The sequence below is a fragment of the Cynocephalus volans genome, chromosome 6 (assembly GCF_027409185.1).
Source record: "Cynocephalus volans isolate mCynVol1 chromosome 6, mCynVol1.pri, whole genome shotgun sequence".
NCBI classification, from domain to species: Eukaryota; Metazoa; Chordata; class Mammalia; order Dermoptera; family Cynocephalidae; genus Cynocephalus; species Cynocephalus volans.
In genome coordinates, this window is record NC_084465.1 from 16,654,348 (window position 1) to 16,674,632 (window position 20,285).

The 20,285-nt window shown below is 41.9% G+C and overlaps 1 protein-coding gene and 1 pseudogene across 1 annotated transcript in view; both read left to right on the plus strand.

Moving 5' to 3' along the window:
* Nucleotides 1-20,285, plus strand: part of DENND2A (DENN domain containing 2A) — a 65,401-nt gene that overhangs the window by 17,999 nt on the left and 27,117 nt on the right. The window contains exons 4-7 of the mRNA XM_063101006.1: nucleotides 6,607-6,807; nucleotides 14,754-14,847; nucleotides 15,298-15,348; nucleotides 16,532-16,719. Coding sequence (XP_062957076.1) covers nucleotides 6,607-6,807; nucleotides 14,754-14,847; nucleotides 15,298-15,348; nucleotides 16,532-16,719 — 534 coding nt within the window. The remainder of the gene's footprint in view (nucleotides 1-6,606; nucleotides 6,808-14,753; nucleotides 14,848-15,297; nucleotides 15,349-16,531; nucleotides 16,720-20,285) is intronic.
* On the plus strand, nucleotides 10,828-11,556 carry LOC134380048 (DNA mismatch repair protein Msh6-like; annotated as a pseudogene).

Genomic DNA, 20,285 nt, shown 5'->3' on the forward strand with positions numbered 1-20,285 from the left:
AACATCTCCCCAACTAGACTATAAATTCCTCAAGGTCTGAAAGTATATATCCTGTTTCTTTGTGTCTCTCAAAAGGCCTAGCAATAGTTGTCATATTATATATAGTTGAAGAAATTAAATAAAGGAAGACCGATCCAGGCTGCAAAGGTCAATGTAAATCCCTTTGCCAGGACCTGTTTCCAGCAGCCTAAGGAAAGCAGTCATCTTCCTGTCTGGGCTCCACAGGGCTGCATTTGCTGGCAGGTGGAGGGGTCTCTACATGAGGCATGCCTTCCGAGCTTGATGGTCATACAGGGAAGCTTCCTCCCACTGGGCTTCCTGAAGAGTTGAAGGTATAACCCATGGTGAAGTGTGGCTCTTATAGACCCAAATCAATTGCTGCAATACTTGCCCAAGCTGAGTAGCTGCTGTTTCTCTCCTCATATGGAAAAAGGCATCATCTGTGACAATAATTAGCAAAGTTTCTACTTACCTTTAAAATGTATTGTTTGTATTTTCATTGGAATATGGATGTCTTTGGCATTTAGGAAATCCTTCTTTCCCCATAGTGGATAAGCCTGACTTAGAAGAACAAAGCAGGCTGTCACACCCAGTCTGCCCCCTTCACATCCTATCTGGCTCCCCACACCCCTTCTCCCATGTGGAGAGTGAACAGCATTGCTTCTTAGGAGCAATGAAAAACACCTGCCCAGAGCAGCTCTGCATTCAGAGCTGGGTCACTCCTCTCTAATAGAAAATAAATTCTTAGCAACCCTTTTCTTCCTAGTCCTGCCAGGCAAGGGAAAACCTGGGGCCTCTGCCACCAAAACAGCTAAGTTCAGTAGGTGATAATGTTAATAAGAATTTCAAGTCCAGATACTGCTGTCCTGAAGAAAGATACTCCAGTTGTCCAATGCACACGTCTGATTGCCACTGATACTTGCAGGCTGTTTGGGGCCTTTGCAAGTCATCAGCAGGACCCTATGTCCACACTCATTACTTTGTTCTCGCACATCTGGGGATCTGATTTCTGCCCCCCTTCTGGGGGAGAGCTGCAGATTTCACTTCCTCCGTTTAGCTCATCAAATATTCATTGAGCGTCTGCCGCATCTGGGATGCATCTGGGACCTTAGAACTTGCTGAAGCAGTCCCTCTGTGTCGACCTCCTCTACCAGCCACAGCAAGGTCCTAAGCTACCTTTGGGATGCGCATTTCATTAGATCATGCCTAGCCCCAGTAGAAAGGGAAGGGTCAGTTGGACAAACTCCTCAGAAAAGAGCAGACGTAGAGCTGGGGGCAGATGCTGATGCTTATGAACACAAAATGCAAGCTCTGGAGAAGGGACTGTTTTCTTGCTACGACTTGTTACCCACCATTCCCATACCTTGTATAGCACAGGGAATATGGCAGAAACTAAGTTTCATAATAAAGGACAATATATAAATGTTTTTATATATTATAGTAAAGGTTAACATGAGATCCTCTTTTTTACATATTGACATCTAAGGGGGAAAATGTATCACTGACTAGCGTTCCCTGATTGCCTGTATAGCCCACCCACATGGTCTCATGTGTCACTTAGCCATGTCCATTGGAGGTACTATCTAGTTAAGTGTGCAGGTTCTAGAGCCTGACAGTTTCCATTCAAAATGTGCCTGTGCCACCTGCTGGCTGTGTGACTTGGGGTGAAGGATCTCGTGCGTCAGTTTCTCTATTGGTAAATGGGAATAATAACAGGATACCCCTGTTAGGGATCTTATGGAGATTAATCAAATTAATACTTATAAGTTACTTAGACTAGTATCTGCAACACAGAAAGCACATTTATCTGTATTTGCTAAATAGAATTATGCTTTTTGATATGTGTTCTTTTTTAGAATGTTTCTTTTTTTCTGAAAATAGAACATTCTCATGGTAAAAATTTTTTAAGTACTGGAAACTGTAATGAAGGAAATAAAACTCATCCATTATTTGAGAACTTTATTTTTTCTTTATGCTCACCTGTATTTTCTAATTTTTTATAATAGATTGGTATTATTTATATGTGTATATATGAGTGTGTGTTTTAAAGGTCTTTTTAAAAATTGCATGTAATCCCAACACCCAGTTAACCACTGTTAACACTTTAGTTAATTTTCATTGTGTGTGTGTGTGTGTTGTGTACATTTAAAAAAAGATTTGGGATCATGTTGTATATACAGTTTTGCTACTTTTTTATAATAAACCATGAGAATTTCCCCATGTCATTAATTTTTTTTAGAAGCTGTTTTTATTGTCTACATGGTGTTTCATGATTTGAATATAATGCCATTCCTCCCCATTTTTGGAATGTCCTTGTATGCCTTTCTGTATATTTGTATGTATGTATATTTAAGGGAGTATCTATGTATTTATGTAAATATGTATACACCTACAGACATACAAGGGTTACTTCAAAGAGTTCACAGAAAAATGGAATTAAAAAATAGTATAGGGGCTGGCCGGTCAGCTCATTCAGTTAGATCAGGGTGCTGATAACACCAAGTTCAAGGGTTCGATCCCCACACTGGCCAGCCACCAAAAAAAAAAGAAAAAAGATAATATAAATCTTTTATGTACAGACAAGAGGTCTCTGTAAAATCAAGCTGGTAGCCTGATTTTATGAATAAAGTTTTTTTGGAACACAACCATGCTCATTTATTTACATATATTATCTTTTTTTATATATAAGCAAGAGGTTTCTGTAAAAGAGAGTAAGAATGAGGTTGAGATAGCTAAGGAAGAGATGGGATCTTTTATATCAAGGACCCCTATAGTCTTCTATTGTCGGTGTCTCTTGAGGCAGTAAAGACAGGGACAGTAAAGGACAAGAAGGAATTTAGCCATCAGCCTCCCTTCTCAGACAAGAAGAGTTAATGAACCCGGGCTTAAGTACAGGTCAGCTCCCTCTGAGGAAGCACACAGCTCCCTTGCCGCCCCCTCCTCTCTACCAAGATGTCCCCTGGCCAGGGCCCTTCACACTCAGTCTCCTGAAATAACTCAACAGGCTCTAACAGGGAAGTCAGACCTCAGACCCAGAGGGTCCTTGTCTGCTTTTCCCTTTTGGACACTACAGATCTTTTGCTGTGCCCATTGTGAGCCCAATACCTATAACGTTAGGGAGATTCTTTGTACCTCTGTGACAGAGCTAGGCCTCTGAGGTTACTTGATAGAGACATGGTAGATAGAGAATATTGTTGTCAGGGCACTGTGCAAGAAAGATAATCCAGTTGTCCGATGCACACATGAGGCATGAGGTGCTCTGATCAAAACCTGGAATCTTCTGTGGACCAAAGTCTGACACAGTCATCCTTAGGGTCCTATGGTGACTTCTCTTTTACAGTACAGTTCAGGGTTTGGCAAACTACTGCTGGTTATCCGATTGTATGAATGAGGTTTTATTGAAACACAGTCATGCTCATTCATGTACATACTATCCATGGCTGCTTTTGTACTGCAGTGGCACAGTTGAGTAATTGCAATAGAGGTGATGTAGTCCACAAAGCCTTAGATACTATCTGACTTTTAAGAAAAAGTTTGGTGACCCCTGCTAAGTCCACGATTTGTACCCTGGCTTTCAAAGGCCTCCAACAGACAATTGGACGTCTTTGTTGTTGTATCATCTCTTATATCTGCTTCGCTGCACTTGCTATCAGCCATTAAGACTCTCTTTGGTCTAATCTGCATTTCCTCACCACTAATCCTAATCTCAGATTGTGCTATGTACTTGATAATGCTGTCCCCCACAGCCTACTAATTCTTCTCTTTTATCAATTTAATCAATTAATTAGCTACTGAAATTCTACCTCCTCGTGAAAGCTCCCTGCACATTTGGTGGCTTATTCAGGGTGCTCGGAGACACACCTAGAGCCCCTTTCTTCAGCAGTGTGACCCACTTGGAGATGAGCCCATACAAAGCCTGTGCCAGGTCTCCTAACCTGCTTTAGAAAGCTGTGAGCCGTGCTTTGATTCCTTCCCTGTTTTCTTTCTTCTCAGACTTTTTCATAGGTCAATTCTTCTTTAAACAAACATTATCACAATCTAAATCTTAAATTGTGAAATTAATGAAAACGTACCTTCTTTTTGCCAAGAATTTGATTGAGAAGGCGAAATTCCATTTGCAGTGAAATCTAAGGAAATGCCCCTCATTCTTTTTTTTTCTTTGTTGGCTGGCCGGTACACGGATCTGAACCCGTGACCTTGGTGTCATCAGCACCGCGCTCTCCCAAGTTAGCTAACTGGCCAGCCCTACTCCAATATTCCTTCTTTTTGTGCTAATTTGATTAAGATGCCCATAGTGACTGCTGAAAGCTTCCTCTACTGAAAGCTTATTTGGTACTAAGCAATTAATTGCTCCTTGTAGACTCATGAACACTGGAGCTGGCCACTCAGGAAAAGTCTTTGTTCCTGAAAATCTTTTTAAAAACTTTTTAATATAATTTTAAAAATAGGGCTGTAAAGTTATTATTACATACTATTTGGAACTAAGCAAGAATAGAGAAATTAATGGAACAAAATAGGCCTATTCTATCAGAGTTTAAGAAATGATAAGAGTGGCCTTGTAAATTGATAGAGAAAGAAAGGCTTATTCATTAAACAGAATAGAGAAAATTTAGTTTGGAAAAAAATGATTTTGATTAACACAACGAAATAAATTAAGGATGTATTAACGAATAAAATATCTTCAAAACAAACCAAGAAAATCCAGAAGGAAATGGAATTAAATATTTATTAAACCTTTAAAAGGAGATAGATTTTTTTGGGCAAAAAAAGAAGAGATTAAATGAATCACAAAGGAAAAGATTAACATATTTTCATATAAAAAAGTTGTGTGAAAAATTCCACATGACCAAAACTAAAATGCAAATAAACTATATGGGAAAAGCATACTTGCAGGAAAACTGACAAATAGTTAATATCTGTTCTATATAGAGCTCATCCAAAATAATAAGAAAAACAGTACGATCCCGAAAGATAAATAGACAAAGAACATACACAATATACCAAAGAAAAATGCAGTTAGCACATTAAAGAATAAAGAAATGTCAATGTTGTAAGAGGAAGGAAGCAAAATAACATATGGAATGCCTACTGAATACCAGGCCTCTGTTGGGTGCTTTATATACCTTTATCTCATTTAGTTCATCAGCTAATTTTAAAGAGAGGCTTTGCAACTATATAGTATCATGAAATATGAGTCCTGGAAGTACCATTAGAAAACAGAAAGTGGTTCTTTTATTTTATTGATATTTCTTCTTTTAGTGAATCGTTAATACATTCATATGGTTCACAATTTAAGGCGTTTGAAAGGTATTCAATGAAAAGTCTTCCTCTCACCCCTGTTCCTATACTTCTCTCCTGTGGAACAACCATTGTTAATCAGTTTCTTGCATATTCTTCCAGAACTATTCTATGCCTATACCAGCAGAATAGTTCCTTAAAACACACACACATACATACAAACCAGCATGCTATACCAACTATTCTACACCTTGATTTTTATGCTTAAAAATACATATGTATCTGTCTGAAGGAAACTTCCATATCAGTAAAGTTTTTTTACAGTTGCATAGTATTCTCTTGTATGGGTGTACCATAATTGATTTGACCAGCCTCTGTTGGTGGACATTTTGGTTATTTCTAGTATTTTGTGATTATATACCTGTCACAACATACGATATACTTCACCTAATCTCACTTTCCTCGTACAATGTATTATTGCGCAAGCACGAGTATATCAGGAGGGTAAATTCCTAGAGTTGGAATCGCTGGGTCCAAAGGTGTATGCATTGTAATTCCACTAGATACTCTAGACTGCTCTCTGTACAGTTGTACCAATTTATACTCCCACCAACTGTGTATGAAAATCTGGAAGTGACTTTTTTCTCTGACTTTCACCAAAGTGAGTCATCAAATTTTTTATCTTTGCTAATCTTTGAGTGAAAAATGTTTCTTCAGTGGAGTTTGAATTTTCCTTTCTCTTATGAGTGAAGAAGCTAAGAATCTTTTTATATATCTAAGAATCATTGTATTTCCTTTTCTATGAACTTTCCATTCTAATCTTTTGCCAGTTTTTCTTTTGAGTTGTTAGTCTTTTTCTCATTGATTTGTAGTATATGTTAGGAAAATGAGTTCTTTTCTATGTTATGAGTTGTAAATTTTTTAACAAGTTTTTTGTTTGCCTTTTGGCTTAAAGAGGCTTGTTTTAGAAATGAGATACTGAGGCCCAGAACAGTGAAAGTTCTCATGTAGGAGGCACTCAGTGAGCCAGCAGCAGGTCCAGAGCAAGGCTTAGGTCTTGTAACTCCCAATCCATGTGTCTTGGATTACCAGAAAGCCTCATCTGCAAAGTCAAGGAGTTGAGCCAGGTGACTTTCCACTTGTCTAAGAAGAGAGACCGGATTAGATTTACATTCTTTACCACAAAATTTTTCATAACTGGATGGTGTTTATTGAACACTTATTAGCATTAACAGACTCCATGCACCTTGGGAACACAGACAGGCTCCCCTTCTCAAGTTCATGGTCTCTGTCATCGGCATCACCAGTCATCTCCTTGTTAGTACCCTTTGTATTTATTTACTCTTCTTTTCTCCTTTCCCCTCACAGCAGTCATTGTCCAAACCTGCTTTTTTCCGACAAAATTCGGAGAGGAGGAACTTCAAACTATTGGATACTAGGAAGCTGAGTCGAGATGGAACTGGGTCACCTTCCAAAACAAGCCCCCCCTCCACTCCCAGCAGCCCAGATGACACTTTCTTTAACCTTGGAGACCCACAGAATGGCAGGAAGAAGAGAAAGATCCCCAAGGTAATGCTTGCAATAAACTTCATGTTTAGACACGCACTCTCCATTCTCTGCAAAGACAGGCTGCAGAGGAGTCCAGACAGAGAACAAATCACTGCGCCATCTTCTACCTGTGTTGTCACAGACCAGGTGGGCACAGTGGAGCCAGCAAGCTGGGATATCTGGACTTTTGTTCTAATAATTATTGTGGTCCTGTAGCCTTCCTCTTAGCCATCCCTCTCCCAGCCTTAACTACTCTTCTGATCCCAGATAGTGTTTTCAGTGCCTGTCCTCAAAAGGTCACTTCCTCCTCCTCCTCCATATCCTTAAAAAGTGGAACTCCATCCATCATGCTCTGGCCTGATACTTCCAGTGCCCACTACAGAGGCAGGTACCAGTCGGTGCTCTGAGGCAGCACTTGTCAAAAATACATCTCCTGGCTCCTTGCAGTCCAGTGGTTTGGATGTACATCCTTATGTGTCTGTTGTTCATTAAAGCTCAGTTTCAGCTTTACAGTAGGTTACTCTTTATTGATCAATATAGTACTGTAGGGGAAGCAATATTTTTCCTTTTCCTTCTTAGGGTCTCCTGCTGGGTCTACAAATTAAACTGACACAAGACAGATTAACAGAAGAAATGTATGTGAATTGTATTTCCATGTACATGGGAGCCCTTGCAAGAAAAATGAAGACCCAAAGGAGTGACTAGGCCTAAGTGCTTAAACACTAAGTTGAACAAAGAGTGGCAATTGTGGAAAAATAACTAGGAGGATAAGGGTTGGTTTAACAAAGTTTGTTTGTACAGACTTCTCTTGGCCTTAACTCCCCATCTCTGGTAATAAGAATGTTTCTTTGTTCCTGGTATAGGGAGGGCATCTTTTCCTTTTTTCTCCCCCCCCCTTTTCTTGGGAGTCTGGAATTTATAAGGTACGGCATCTTTTACATGGGAGTTTTATCTCCTGCTTTCAGGAGGGAAAGGGAAGGTCAGAGTGCACCTGCTGTTTTTCAAGTACTTGCAGTTCCAAATAATCAAAGCAGCATATTTTGGGGTGGCATGTTCTGAACTCCTTCAGTACCTACTTCCTCCAGGAACTTTTAGAGCAGGAATTCTTAATTTCAGAGTCCATGGATGGGATTTAGGGGGTCATGAAACCCATAAAACTGTGTAAAACTTTGTGCAGATGAGTTTGGGGGATGAAGGAATGGGATATCATCTATAGATTATATCAGATTTCTCTAAATGGCCTATTGACCTGAGAGAAAGTCAAGGGGCATCATCACAAGCCAGTTGCTCCTGACACAGTGTGGTCAAATCAGTGTTTTGAGCCTGATTTCACCCCACCAGCTCCTCCCCAACATTCTTATTCAAGTGAGGTTGAGTCGTGCCTTGACCATCGGTGTGCATATGGAAGGGTAAGGGCAGTTAGGCTCGGGTGAAAGAAGACCTAAAAGCTACAGCCTGGGAGTTGTATATGGAATAGGGGAGAATTCTCTTTGCTTTGTTTTGTTGATAGAAGGCAGAGAAAGAGGCCACGGTAGGAGCCCTGCCTCACTCCCCTTTGAGTTCTCCTACAAGTTCTGCCCTGCCCTGCCCAGGGCACAGTGCAGATTACATATTGATTGTGTAATGGTTACTGACTGCGCTCCCTCTAATGTGTCGATCCCAGGCTCTTTCAGCATGGCACGGGGTCACTCCTGTGTCTCCCTTGGCTGCCTTCCAGAGTCTCTGTCCTGCACAGTCATTATACTGCTCATGGGGCCCCAAAGTGTGGGGTCTCGAGCATCTCCCTTAACTTGCCTTCTGCTTGTCCTGGCATGGTTCTTACTTATTTATAATGTCAAAAATCTGCAACCGTGGAGTACTTAAAAGTGGCTACTAACATCTGTACAGCTTCACCATTATTTTAGAAAATTAAACAGGAATAATCAAATGTATTAGCTGTTAGGTTAATGGAGCTTTGCTACAATTCTGAGTTTGAGTATATGATCTCTTGAGCCTTTAACCTCTATCTTCTGCCCCCATGCTTTCACCCATCACTTCTATATATGATTTTAATATTTTTAAATGATTTTTTTGAGATTGAGGGAAAGAGAATAAGTGTTCCTATTTCATGTGAAAGTAGAGAGGTGGAGAGAAAGGTAAAACTGTTATTGTCACTTTATATGTGTTTAATTTGCAAGTGCAGTAGTTTATTTCCTCTTAGTTTATTGCCTGAAATTAAGTGGGTTGGCACCGGATGAGCACTAGCTCTTTTTCAAACAGGATTTTGACAGGCATGATCAAACCAAAAGAAAAATCAGCATTTTTAACCTGTCGCTTTTACAACAACAAAATCTTAGTAAAACTGTTAATCATAAAGATGAAGTGCATAATTTCCTAAAGGAACTTTTAAAATAAATGACTAATTACGGTTTGATAGAAGTCTCATTAATTGTCAATTTTATCACTTGCTACTTAATATTAACCTAGGTTTATCCCCACTCTTGAGTAATGTGTTTCTTTCTTTCAAAATGCTGTGAATCCTTTATTTGAAGTTAAAGGTTCTTTGCCAAGTACATTTATGACTTCCATGTTTTGGAACCTTGACCCATTTGCCGTTCCAAACCCTTACTTTTGTGTTTCTATCTAGCAAAAAGGACTTAATTATCTACTTACAACTGATCAGACAGGGGCTTGTTGGTTTTCTGCTTCTGCTGTGTGAGGCCCTCCTGTCAACGTGGGTGCTTCCCTTGATCTCACCCTGCTTCAGCCCTGAGAGGAATGAATGTCCCGGAGGATGACGGGCGGGAAAAAAAGCCCTTCTCTGTATTCTTCTAGCAACCTGTACCTCCATTATCATGGCATCTACAACAGCAGTTAGTTACACAGTCATGTGATGTCCTTGGATTCGTGAGACACTGTGATATCTTTTATCATGAGAAGCAGCTCTCAAGCATTTTCCTGGCCTGCTCTGACATGCTGCTCCCTCCCAGCACACTTTAGCAGGTGTCTTGTGAAGTCTCTTGTTTCTTAGCAACCACCCCAGGCTGAATTAGATACCAGATCACTCTCTATCTGACACAGACCATCTTTCTGATGGGATCATTTGAAACTTTAAAAAAAATTTCTAAAAGGGTCTGACTGAAAATTTCTTTCATTATTGAATACTTCTAAAACAACAAAATGTATCTCCTGTTAAAGTATAATTACAGGGGCTGGCTAGTTAGCTCAGTTGGTTAGAGTGCAGTGTTATTAACACCAAAGTTAAGGGTTCGGATCCCTGGACCTGCCAGCCATTGAAAAAAAAAAAGTACTGTTATATTAAAGCATATTTAAAGTTTTTCTCTTTGGGGAAAATTTTTTTTAACTAAGAAGGGACAAAGATTTACTGACCAAAGAATATATGACTTCCACTTATTCCATAACCTGATTCAAAGTGAGAAAAATGTTCTTTATCAAATTATTTATGGTACTTACCTAGCATTCATCGGTTTTCTTGTGTGTTAGTTACTCATGAATGCATCTAGGTCCTCACTGTTAGCTTGTAAACTCCTGAGAATGAGTGCCATGTCCCATACATCTTTTCATCCCTCACAACTCCCAACAAAATCCCTTGCACGTAGTGGATGCTTAGTATTCATCCAACAAATTCACCATCAACAAATATGTATTGAATTCCTGCTCTGCCAGGTGCAGTTCCATCCCGTATAAGTACTGTTAAAGCATTAAACAAAATGGAAAAAGTCCCTGCCCTCATGGAGCTTACATTCTAGTGTTTGCTGTGTTTGAATATGTGGAAGGACTGTCTTCTTTTTTTTTTTTTTTAATTTTTATTGAATCATAATTGATTATACATATTTTGGGGGTTCAATGTTGACATATGTTGATCAAATCAATATTACTAGCAAATATATTGTTACAAATTGTACTTATTCTTTAAGCCCCTTGTCCAATCTCTGCCCATCCTCCTTTTCCTCTCTCCTCCCCCCTCTAACTGCCCTAGATTTCTTCTCTCCTTGGAAGGACTGTCTTCTTACTTGTTATTTTTGGATATTTTGAGGGGAGATGCATTTAAAAATTTCCTCCTTCCAAACTGGCAAAGCTTATTATGTGCTCATTACTGGACTGAATATGGGGGGCAAGTCTACAGTCATGAGACAGGCTGGCTGGCCTATTAGATGTAACGGCCCAGATGGATTGTTTCATACCTGCTGAAGTGTGTAGGCTCACACCCATTTACTAGGCTTAGTGCCTCAGATAGAAAAATGTCAGGTGAAAGTACATTTTTTGTTGAACTGCGTGAAACTGCCAGCAAACTCACACATGCAACAGCACATTCTCCAGTGATTGTGGATGAATTAGGAAGAGGCACTGCAACTTTGGATGGGACAGCAGTAGCAAATGCAGTTGTTAAAGAACTTACAAAGGCTATAAAGTGTCGTAGGTTGTTTTCTACCCACTACCATTTATTAGTAGATTATTCTCAATATGTTGCTTTGTGCCTAGGACGTGTGGCACGCACAGTAGAAAATGAATGCGAAGACCCCAGCCAGGGAACTATTACCTTCCTCTATAAATTCATTAAGGGAGCTTGTCCTATGAGCTTTGGCTGTAATGCAGCAAGGCTTGCTAATCTTTCAGAGTAAGTTATTCAGAAGGGACATAGAAAAGCAAGAGAATTTGAGAAGATGGATCAGTCACTACAATTATTTTGGGGTGTTCGCCTGGCTAGTGAAAGGTTGACTAGATGCTGAAGCTGCCCATAAGTTGCTGACTTTGATTGAGAAATTATAGACTACATTGGAAGCTTTGAGTTGCCTTTTAACAAAGATCGTAAATTCAAACATTATGATGTGATAAACTTTATTTTTAAAAAATGAAAAAAAAAAATAGAAAATAAAATTAAAATGTTCTTCTCCCCCCCCCAAAATTTTTGACCCAGCAACTCATTTATTTATATTTTTAAAATTGTGTTAAAATGTACATAAAATTTAGCATTTTAAACCACTTCTAAGTGTACAGTTCAGTGGTATTAACTACATTCACATTGTTATGCAGCCATCACCACTGTCCATCTCCACAACTTTTTCATCTCCCCATACTGAAACTCTGGACCCATTAAGCACTAACTCCTCATTTCTCCCTCCCCCAGCCCCTGGTAACCACCATCCTACTTTCTGTCTCTGTGAGTTTTACTACTCTAGGTACTTCATGTAAAGTGGAATCATACCGGATTGTCCTTTTGGGTCTGGCTTATTTCAATTACCATAATGTCTTCAAGGTTCAGCCATGTTGTAGTGTGTGTCAGAATTTCCTTCCTTCTTAAGGCTGAATAATATTGCATTGTATGCATGTGCCACATAAAGTTTATCCATTTATCTGTTGATGGATATTTGGATTGTTAACTCCGTTTGGCTATTATGAATAATGCTAGCAACTCATCTACATAGTGTCTGCTTCCTTGGGAAAGGGGGTTAGTATTAATATCCCAATGGTTATAACATAGGTGAGGGAAGAGGAAGGGCCCATTCGGGAATGCAAGTACTCAAGGAGATGTCTGGGTAGTAAGGGCAAATATAAATAGCTGCCACGTGGGCAGGGATTTGGTGTTTAAGGCAGAGACTGCATAGGAGTCAGATTCAAGGCAAGGCAGCAGGTAAGGCCAGCACACAGTTAGAGACAAGGCGTTCACAAAGAGCTGGCGAGGTAAGCTGGGCAGCCGTTAGGAGCCAGAGTGCTCAGGTGTCCAAGCATATGACAGGGCAGTGGACTCAGCACACAAGAGGGACGAGGCCCAAGTCTGACGCAAAGAGACCTTAATAATAAGCCACTCTCCTCTGCGGGTTGGGCCAGTGCGCCAGCTTGTGGAGACTTGCTGGTGAGCCATTCTAGGGGTTGATCAAAGGAGGAGGGCAGGGATGGGGATTGGCAACAGCTGATCTACTGCACCCCCTAGGCACCTATCACCCAGTTTACCATAACACGCCCCCTCTCCTGTTCTGCCCAATGCATAGAACTCAAAACTTTTCGAGTCAGCTTACAAACACAGCTCCCCTTTAGAATTGCTGGTTGGTTTGTCTCAACTATGCATGGGTGGACTTCCCTTTCTCTCCCAACCAGGTGTAACCCAGGAGGCTTCCACTCTTGAAAGAAACAGGTGGGGCTGTAAAGCCTGGTAGGGAGTGAGCGCAGGGGTTCAATCAAGAGTTAGTTCTGCTTAAGTCACCCTGGAGAAGATGCCTTTAAATAGTGGTGCCATGGGCCGGCCCGTGGCTCACTTGGGAGAGTGTGGTGCTGATAACATCAAGGCCAAGTGTTCAGATCCCTATATAGGGATGACCGGTTAGCTCATATGGGAGAGTGTGGTGCTGACAACACCAAGTCAACCAAGTCAAGGGTTGGGATCCCCTTACCAGTCATCTTTTAAATAAATAAAATAAATCAATAGTGGCGCCTGTTGAGTGACTCACCTTCAGAGCACTAGGAGAGGTTATGAAAGGTCTCCAAAAAGTCTGAGGACAGCTAAGAATGCTTATCATATAAGCCCAGAAAATTAGAGCCAGAAGTGGCTTTTAAAACACTCCAACCCCCTCATTTTTCAGATGAGGACATTTAGGCTCATAGAGGCTAACTAAATAAATGACCCACAGACACCCAGCCAGCCAGAGGCAGAGGGGAACCAGAAAATTAAAAATATATAAAATAAGAATTAAAATATTAATAGGATATGGAAAATGGCTACTATCCTATATTTTTGTTCACTGAACTAGGCAAATAAAAGATGTTATGTTACATTTAACATAGAAGTATATAGCTATATGTGTAGGAAATAATAAGAATAATTTTGTAAGCCATACAAAACACTAATTTTAGAGTTCCTCTGTGTGTGGGATTCGGAATCATATGTGCCATGAATGTGTGCTCTTTGACAGCAAGCCCTGGGGACCCAGCAAAGCAAAATACATAAATCTACACTCACCAGATTCTCAGGAGAAAAGAAGGAAAACAAACACATAGGAAACACCAAACTTTTTTGGTCAGAAGCAAAAAAACAATTTTCTTTGAAGCATGTCCACTTTCACATACGTGGCAGACAACTTGGCTGGTCTAGACGGCGGTGGGGGCAGGGAGCAGGGGTTTCTGGCAGTGGTAATGGGGCGAGGCCATCTGGCCCACATGGCCTTCTCGGTCCCACATCAGTGCCTGCATACACTTAGTACCACGTGAGTGCTCTGCGGATCTGTGCCATCTGGAGTGAGTGCTCCCCTACGGATAGGGCAGTGTGCTCTGGTGCATGGCACCACTCTGCACAGGCCTGAGCTAGCACTTGGGAGCCACTCTGATCCCTGTTCCCGTCCCACTCAAGGCTGCTCAGACATTCTTTGGAATGGTTCCCACAAAAGGGGCCCTGCCTGGGAACTTTTTTTCTCTCTCTTCCTTTGCTTGTTTTGTTTTGGGAGCAAAAGCTCTTTCCCAAGCCTCAGTTATAAGGCAGTATCAGAGGGAGAGCAGCCATCACACCATAAGCCAATGAAATTGTCCCCCAAGTGTCTCAGTTGGATGCGTTGGAGTATTTAGACATCAGCTGCCCATACAGCAGTGAGGCCGGCAGCCTCCTTTAGTTTTCCTGACAAGGGCCAGCCCATGGCTGCCTCAGGAGAGTGTGGTGCTGATAACACCAAGGCTACGGGTTCAGATCCCTATATAGGGATGGCCAGTTAGCTCACTTCAGAGAGCATGATGCTGACAACACCAAGTCAAGGGTTAAGATCCCCTTACCAGTCATCTTTGGGGAAAAAAAAGTTTTCTTGACAGTCATGTTCTTAGGTGGAAGGAAAGAATGATTGAAAGATGCCTGTGAGCCAGTGGGAAGTGTCTCTCTCTTTCCCTGGCCTCCATCATCCCAGGAGAGAATGGGCAGTGAAGGAAGCCCAGCCGCATGGGGGCAGGGGACTGCTAATGCTGGCTTTTCTTCTCCTGGTGTCTGGCAGCTGGTGTTGCGAATCAATGCCATCTATGAGGCCCGGAGAGGGAAGAAACGCGTGAAGAGGCTGTCCCAGTCAACGGAGAGCAACTCAGGAAAAGGTAGAGCCCCCACCGCCATCCCTCCTCCCCGAGAATCTGAAAACTAACTCTTTTTAGAAGTTGCCTCCTGCTGTTTGTGGCCGATCACTACAGTTGGAGCTCGGCCTGGGGTGAGATGTCCTCTGCTTCCCTTGCCTTGTCTACCGTCAAGTCAGCCAAGTGCCACATGCCCTCCCCTGACCGTGGGCTCAATCTTCCTCACTTCACATGCATAAAAGGGGTCAGTATCGCTTGCCACATTATTTGATACAGGTACCCTCTTAACTAGAGCCAAAATACTTTGGGAATACATTGAGTTAGGCAAAGACATAGTTTGTCCATTACATTTAAATAGACCACAAAACACCTGCTCTGAACTAGAAATTCTGGATTTGTGCTGCCACATAGAAAAAGCTTCCTGCATTAGAAAAACTCACATTTGCAACTTTCTCCTTTGTTCTTTTGTTGTAGTGACAGATGAGAACAGTGAGTCTGACAGTGACACGGAGGAGAAGCTGAAAGGTGAGGAGAGCATTGCTGTGCAGGGTGCATGCAAGTGACTTGGAAGCTGGCCCCTCCTCCACAGTGTGAGGGACAGAAGCATCAGGCCTGAACTTGCTGGGCAGGGCTTGAATGTCTGAGAGGACAGTGCGGTCAGTCATGAGCAAGACCAGAATGGGACTGTGCAGTCACTGAGCCTCCCACTCGGCTGCAGAGATCCAGGGTGGCTGCAGTACATGCAGCGAGCCCTGTTCCCATGCCTCTTCCTATGTCATGAGGTTTTTCATACTCTATGACACGACGCTGCTGGCATGGGACTCCAGAGACCTGGCGCTCTTGCCCCACTGCTGTTCCCAGTTGCTGTGTGAGTCTATGGCTGTACCACCGTGACCGCACCTGATCACCTCTGATCAAATTGCTGTGTGATCTGGAAGAAATCACTTAAGATCTAGGGCCTCTAGTTCTTCCTCTGTCAAATGAAGTTGTTGAAATAATTGTTTCTTATGGGTCTAAAATTCGGTGATGTAGTTCTAGGCTTTAGTGAGTTTTCTGAAATTCCCTAGACCCCCGAGAAAAGCCAAAGAAAGCAAGTCCAGGTTTGCTGAGTCAGGTGACGGGGAACTGTCCACCCAGTGGCCCTGCCTCACTCGCCTCTAACAGCCCCCTGGCCTACCTCTAGTGTGAAGCAAGTTCGTTTCCATTGCACAGAATTGGGAACAGTGGAGGAGGTGGGTGGGAGTTCCTACGTTAGTCGAGTTGTCGCCAGTTGAGTCACACGGGATGTTTACAAAGCTCCCAGCTCCAAAAGCTCTATGGTCTGGATTTTGTCACATCACACAAACTGAAAGACAAAGGAAGTGAGTGAAGGGAAGAGTCAGTGTCCCCACCCCAGAAGACAGATGAAGGCAGAGACTTCTCACGCCCCTACCGAGTGCAGATGACAAAACCAAAACTGTGACACAGCAGAGGCCGCACAGTTCCAGGCTTCTGCACCCTGCTGGGTCAGTGGCCTACTGAACGTTGTTCCTCCCAGAACCTTGGCAAGGATCCCAAATAAAGAGTTTTCTACTAATGTGTTAGATGTGGAAGCACTTCGGGGATTAGAAAAAGTCCTTGAGCTGGGAATTACATAATCAGTTGCAGCTCTGTGCAGGTCCATGTGGGCAAGTGAGTCATGTGAGGCTCTCGGTCCCTCTCTCTCCAGCTCACAGCCAACGCCTGGTCAATGTGAAGTCCCGCCTGAAGCAGGCCCCCCGGTACCCACCACTGGACCACGAGCTCATCGAGTACCAGCAGAGGCAGCTCTTCGAGTACTTTGTGGTTGTGTCTTTGCACAAGAAGCAGGCCGGGGCTGCCTATGTGCCAGAACTCACCCAGCAGTTCCCGCTGAAGGTACTCCGACGGTCCCCTGTGGCATGCCAGGGGCCTGTAGCATTCTAGCCAAAACCTGGTTGAGACTCAGGGATGCAGGGAGGTGCGGGAGTCTGAGGAACATCTAGTATCTAGAATCTTGAAAATGGGCCCTAATTAGGGTATATCAAATGAAAAAAAACTGCTGCTGGAGAATTTGGGAGGTCCTAGGGAGGAGCCACTCAAGGGCTCAAAGTATGGGCAAAAATGCTTTCTCACTTTCTGTGGTCACTATGCTGACCATACATCCTCTTTGTCCTCCCCCATCTCCTTATCTAGCCAGACACCTCTCTTCCCAACCTAACCTAGAAGCTCTTTCCCCTCAAGCTACACAACTCTCCCTATATAGCGTCCTGTTTGTGTCTATGCGAAGCATCTATCTCGGTGTACATGCAGGAGAATCCCCCTAATCATGGTGCATGGTTATGTGGATTTGTCTTTATCATATAGTGAATCATGGTGCCTAAAAATAAAACGGCACTTAGTAAAGCCTAAAATGACATGGCCAATAATATATAAATTGTTCTTAGGCTTTGACATCAGTATTAAGGAGGTTCCACCATATTCCAATCAGTTCAACCAGAATTTACCAAAAACATAATGACATTCAAGCTATTTTCTGTTTGGCCCTGAGGGATTAAAAGATGAACAAAGTATGTTTCCTGTCCTCAAGGGGTTTAGATTCTGATAGGAGGGCATAAGATAAGCATACCAAAGAAAACAAAAAGCATGCGAAAACTCGCAAGGTAGAATATAACGATCTTTGTATAAACCCAGTGCCTCCCTTTGCCACCACAATCCCAGCATCTACCAAGGCCTAGGTCCTGGCTGTCCCCACTGCCTCCCCTCCTTTCCCAGGCCAGCCTTCTTTCTGTCCTGCCCTCAGTGGTCCCCACAATAACCGAGTCCTGTCCTTGGAGTTGAGGATAGCAATTATGTAAACTGAAGTAAACCATAGTCACTAGCTCTCCAAACTGGCACTTACTCACCTTCCTCCAGCTGCCAGATCTCTAAGGAATGATTCCAATGCCAATGGTATGGCCAGATTTGGGGGCCATACCATGGATAAGAGAGGCCACTGGTTATGCTCATAGTGACTTACAACACAGTAAGAACCAAGGCGCCAAGGACTGTCCTGTCATCCTATTCATTGCCCTCTGGATCTAAAACAATGTTGTACACATGGCAATACTTAACCAGTGCTCTGGGAATAAAGGCATTCATTCATGAAGTAGTTAATTAATTAATCACCATAACTATTGAATGCTGGTAGTTTCCAGCCTGGAGTCTAAAGACTCCTAGATACCCACATTTATTTTTTAGTGGAAAGTTGCATAGTCACTGTTGTTGTGTAAAGAAAAAGTCACCTATAATCCCACTACACAGAGATCATTACTATTAACATTTTGTTGTATTTTCTTCTAGTCTTTTTTTTCTTTTTTTTTTTTTGCCCTGTTTTTTGGCAGCTGGCTGGTATAGATATCCAAACCCCTGATCGGTGTGATAGCACTGCACTCTAAGCAACTCAGCTAACTGACCAGCCCCCAGTCTTTTCTCATAGTATAATCCTCTTACAAGACTGGGATCATACATTGTATAATTTTTATATCATGTTTCATATACTGTTTTGTTAACCTATCATTGTTTATAAACATATTTAATAAAAATTTTGAAACATCATTTTTCAAGTTACATAATGCTCCATTACGTACACATTCCCTAATCTATTTAACCAGTCCCCTTCTGTTGGAAATGTATCTTGCTGCCAATATTTCTTTACGTATATATTTTAATGCGGTTGTGACCACCCTTGTAAGTGTATTTTTGCACATCAGGCTTTTTTATGTCACCTTGCCTTCACTCACTTGCTCCCTCTGTTAGAAGGTCCTTTTCCTTCTCTCTTCTTTTTTCTCTCTTTTCTCATCTTCTCTTTTTCAACTTTTGTTTGTGGATTTTATGCAGCCACATTAATCAAGGTTTATAGTGCCTATTTGCATGCTAATGTTCCATTAAAATGTTTGATATCACACATTTATCTTTATGACAATTCACAGAGACTGGGATATTTTCCAGCCATCTGTGACTGGTTGTGTTTGTAAGAGATTTCTTTCTTTCTTTTTTTTAAAAAAAGATGAACTGTAAGGGGATCTTAACCCATGGCTTGGTGTTGTCAGCACCACGCTCTCCTAAGTGAGCCAACTGGCCATTGCTATATAGGGATCCAAACCCGTGGCCTTGGTGTTATCAGCACCACACTCTCCCAAGTGAGCCATGGACCGGCCTAGTAAGAGATTTCTATGTGCAGCTTCCTGTAACTGTGCCTGTGTGCATATGTGAGCATGTGTGCACATAGGGCTGATCGCTTGTATATTGATGACAGTGTGTGAAGGCACATGTGTGCCTATATAGGTGTGTATCATACATGTGATCTGGGGGTGGGTGTATCCATGTAGTGACTGGGCTTCCCTACAAGGTCCGTTCTTCACTTCTTGAATGCTGTTTCTCTTGTGGGGAAATGTCTTTGTTCCTTCTTTTTGGGTTCTTTTTAATTTGGGGTTATGAACGACTCCTTGCTACAGTTATACCCTGCTGGTATTTGCCTCTCTGAGAGACTGACCAAGGGTAGTCAAAATTATTGCTTAGGGAACAGTCTCAGCTAGTGTATCAACTCAAAGACTGTTCCTGGACCACTTGGGATCTTCTGTGTAATGGATGGAAGAGAAAACCAGTACATAGAAAAGAAATAGTGACTATTCTGAAGAAGAAAAACTAAAGGACAATTAAGGACTGGCACTGTCTATAAATGGTTACTATGTTTCACTGATAGTTGTCTCAACCATTAGTATTAGTAGCATCCCTTGGTTAGTATTAGTAGCATCCCCTGGCTTCAATTAAATTTGTTTTTTGTTTTTGGCAGCTGGCTGGTGTGGGGAGCCAAACCCGTGACCTTGGTGTTATAAGGCTTTGCTCTAACTAACTGAGCTAATCAGCCAGCCCAGCTTCAATTAAATTTGATCTAGCCTAAGGGAATCATACTGGAAGTGGTTTTAAAGTTGAAAACAATCAGTCTGGTGCTCTGTTCCTTTGGATGTTCTGTTCAGAGACCCCTCTCTTGAACACTTGGTGACCTTGGGAAGGCTCATAAATCCTTTGTGAAACAATCAATAATGCTGCTGGCCTGCAGACTTCAGAAACTGTCTGCAATGCTGTTTTAAAGTGGAAGTCAATGGCAAGCTACTGGAAACCAAATAAGAAATCAAGAGAAATTATCACAGAAAGAATTTAGGTTAGACATTATAGTTTCCTAACCACAGAAATTAAGATGTCTGGGGCTGCCCAGTTAGCTCAGCTGGTTAGAGTGTGGCCTTGTAAAACCAAGGTCAAAGGTTTGGTTCCCCATACCAGCCAGTCACAAAAAAGAAGAAAAGAAATTAAGATATTTGATATTTCAAATTACTGAAGGGAACTTTAGCATAATATATCTTTCTCTGTTTATAAAGGAAATTTAACAAGTATAAACATATCAACAACAACAACAACAAAAGCCC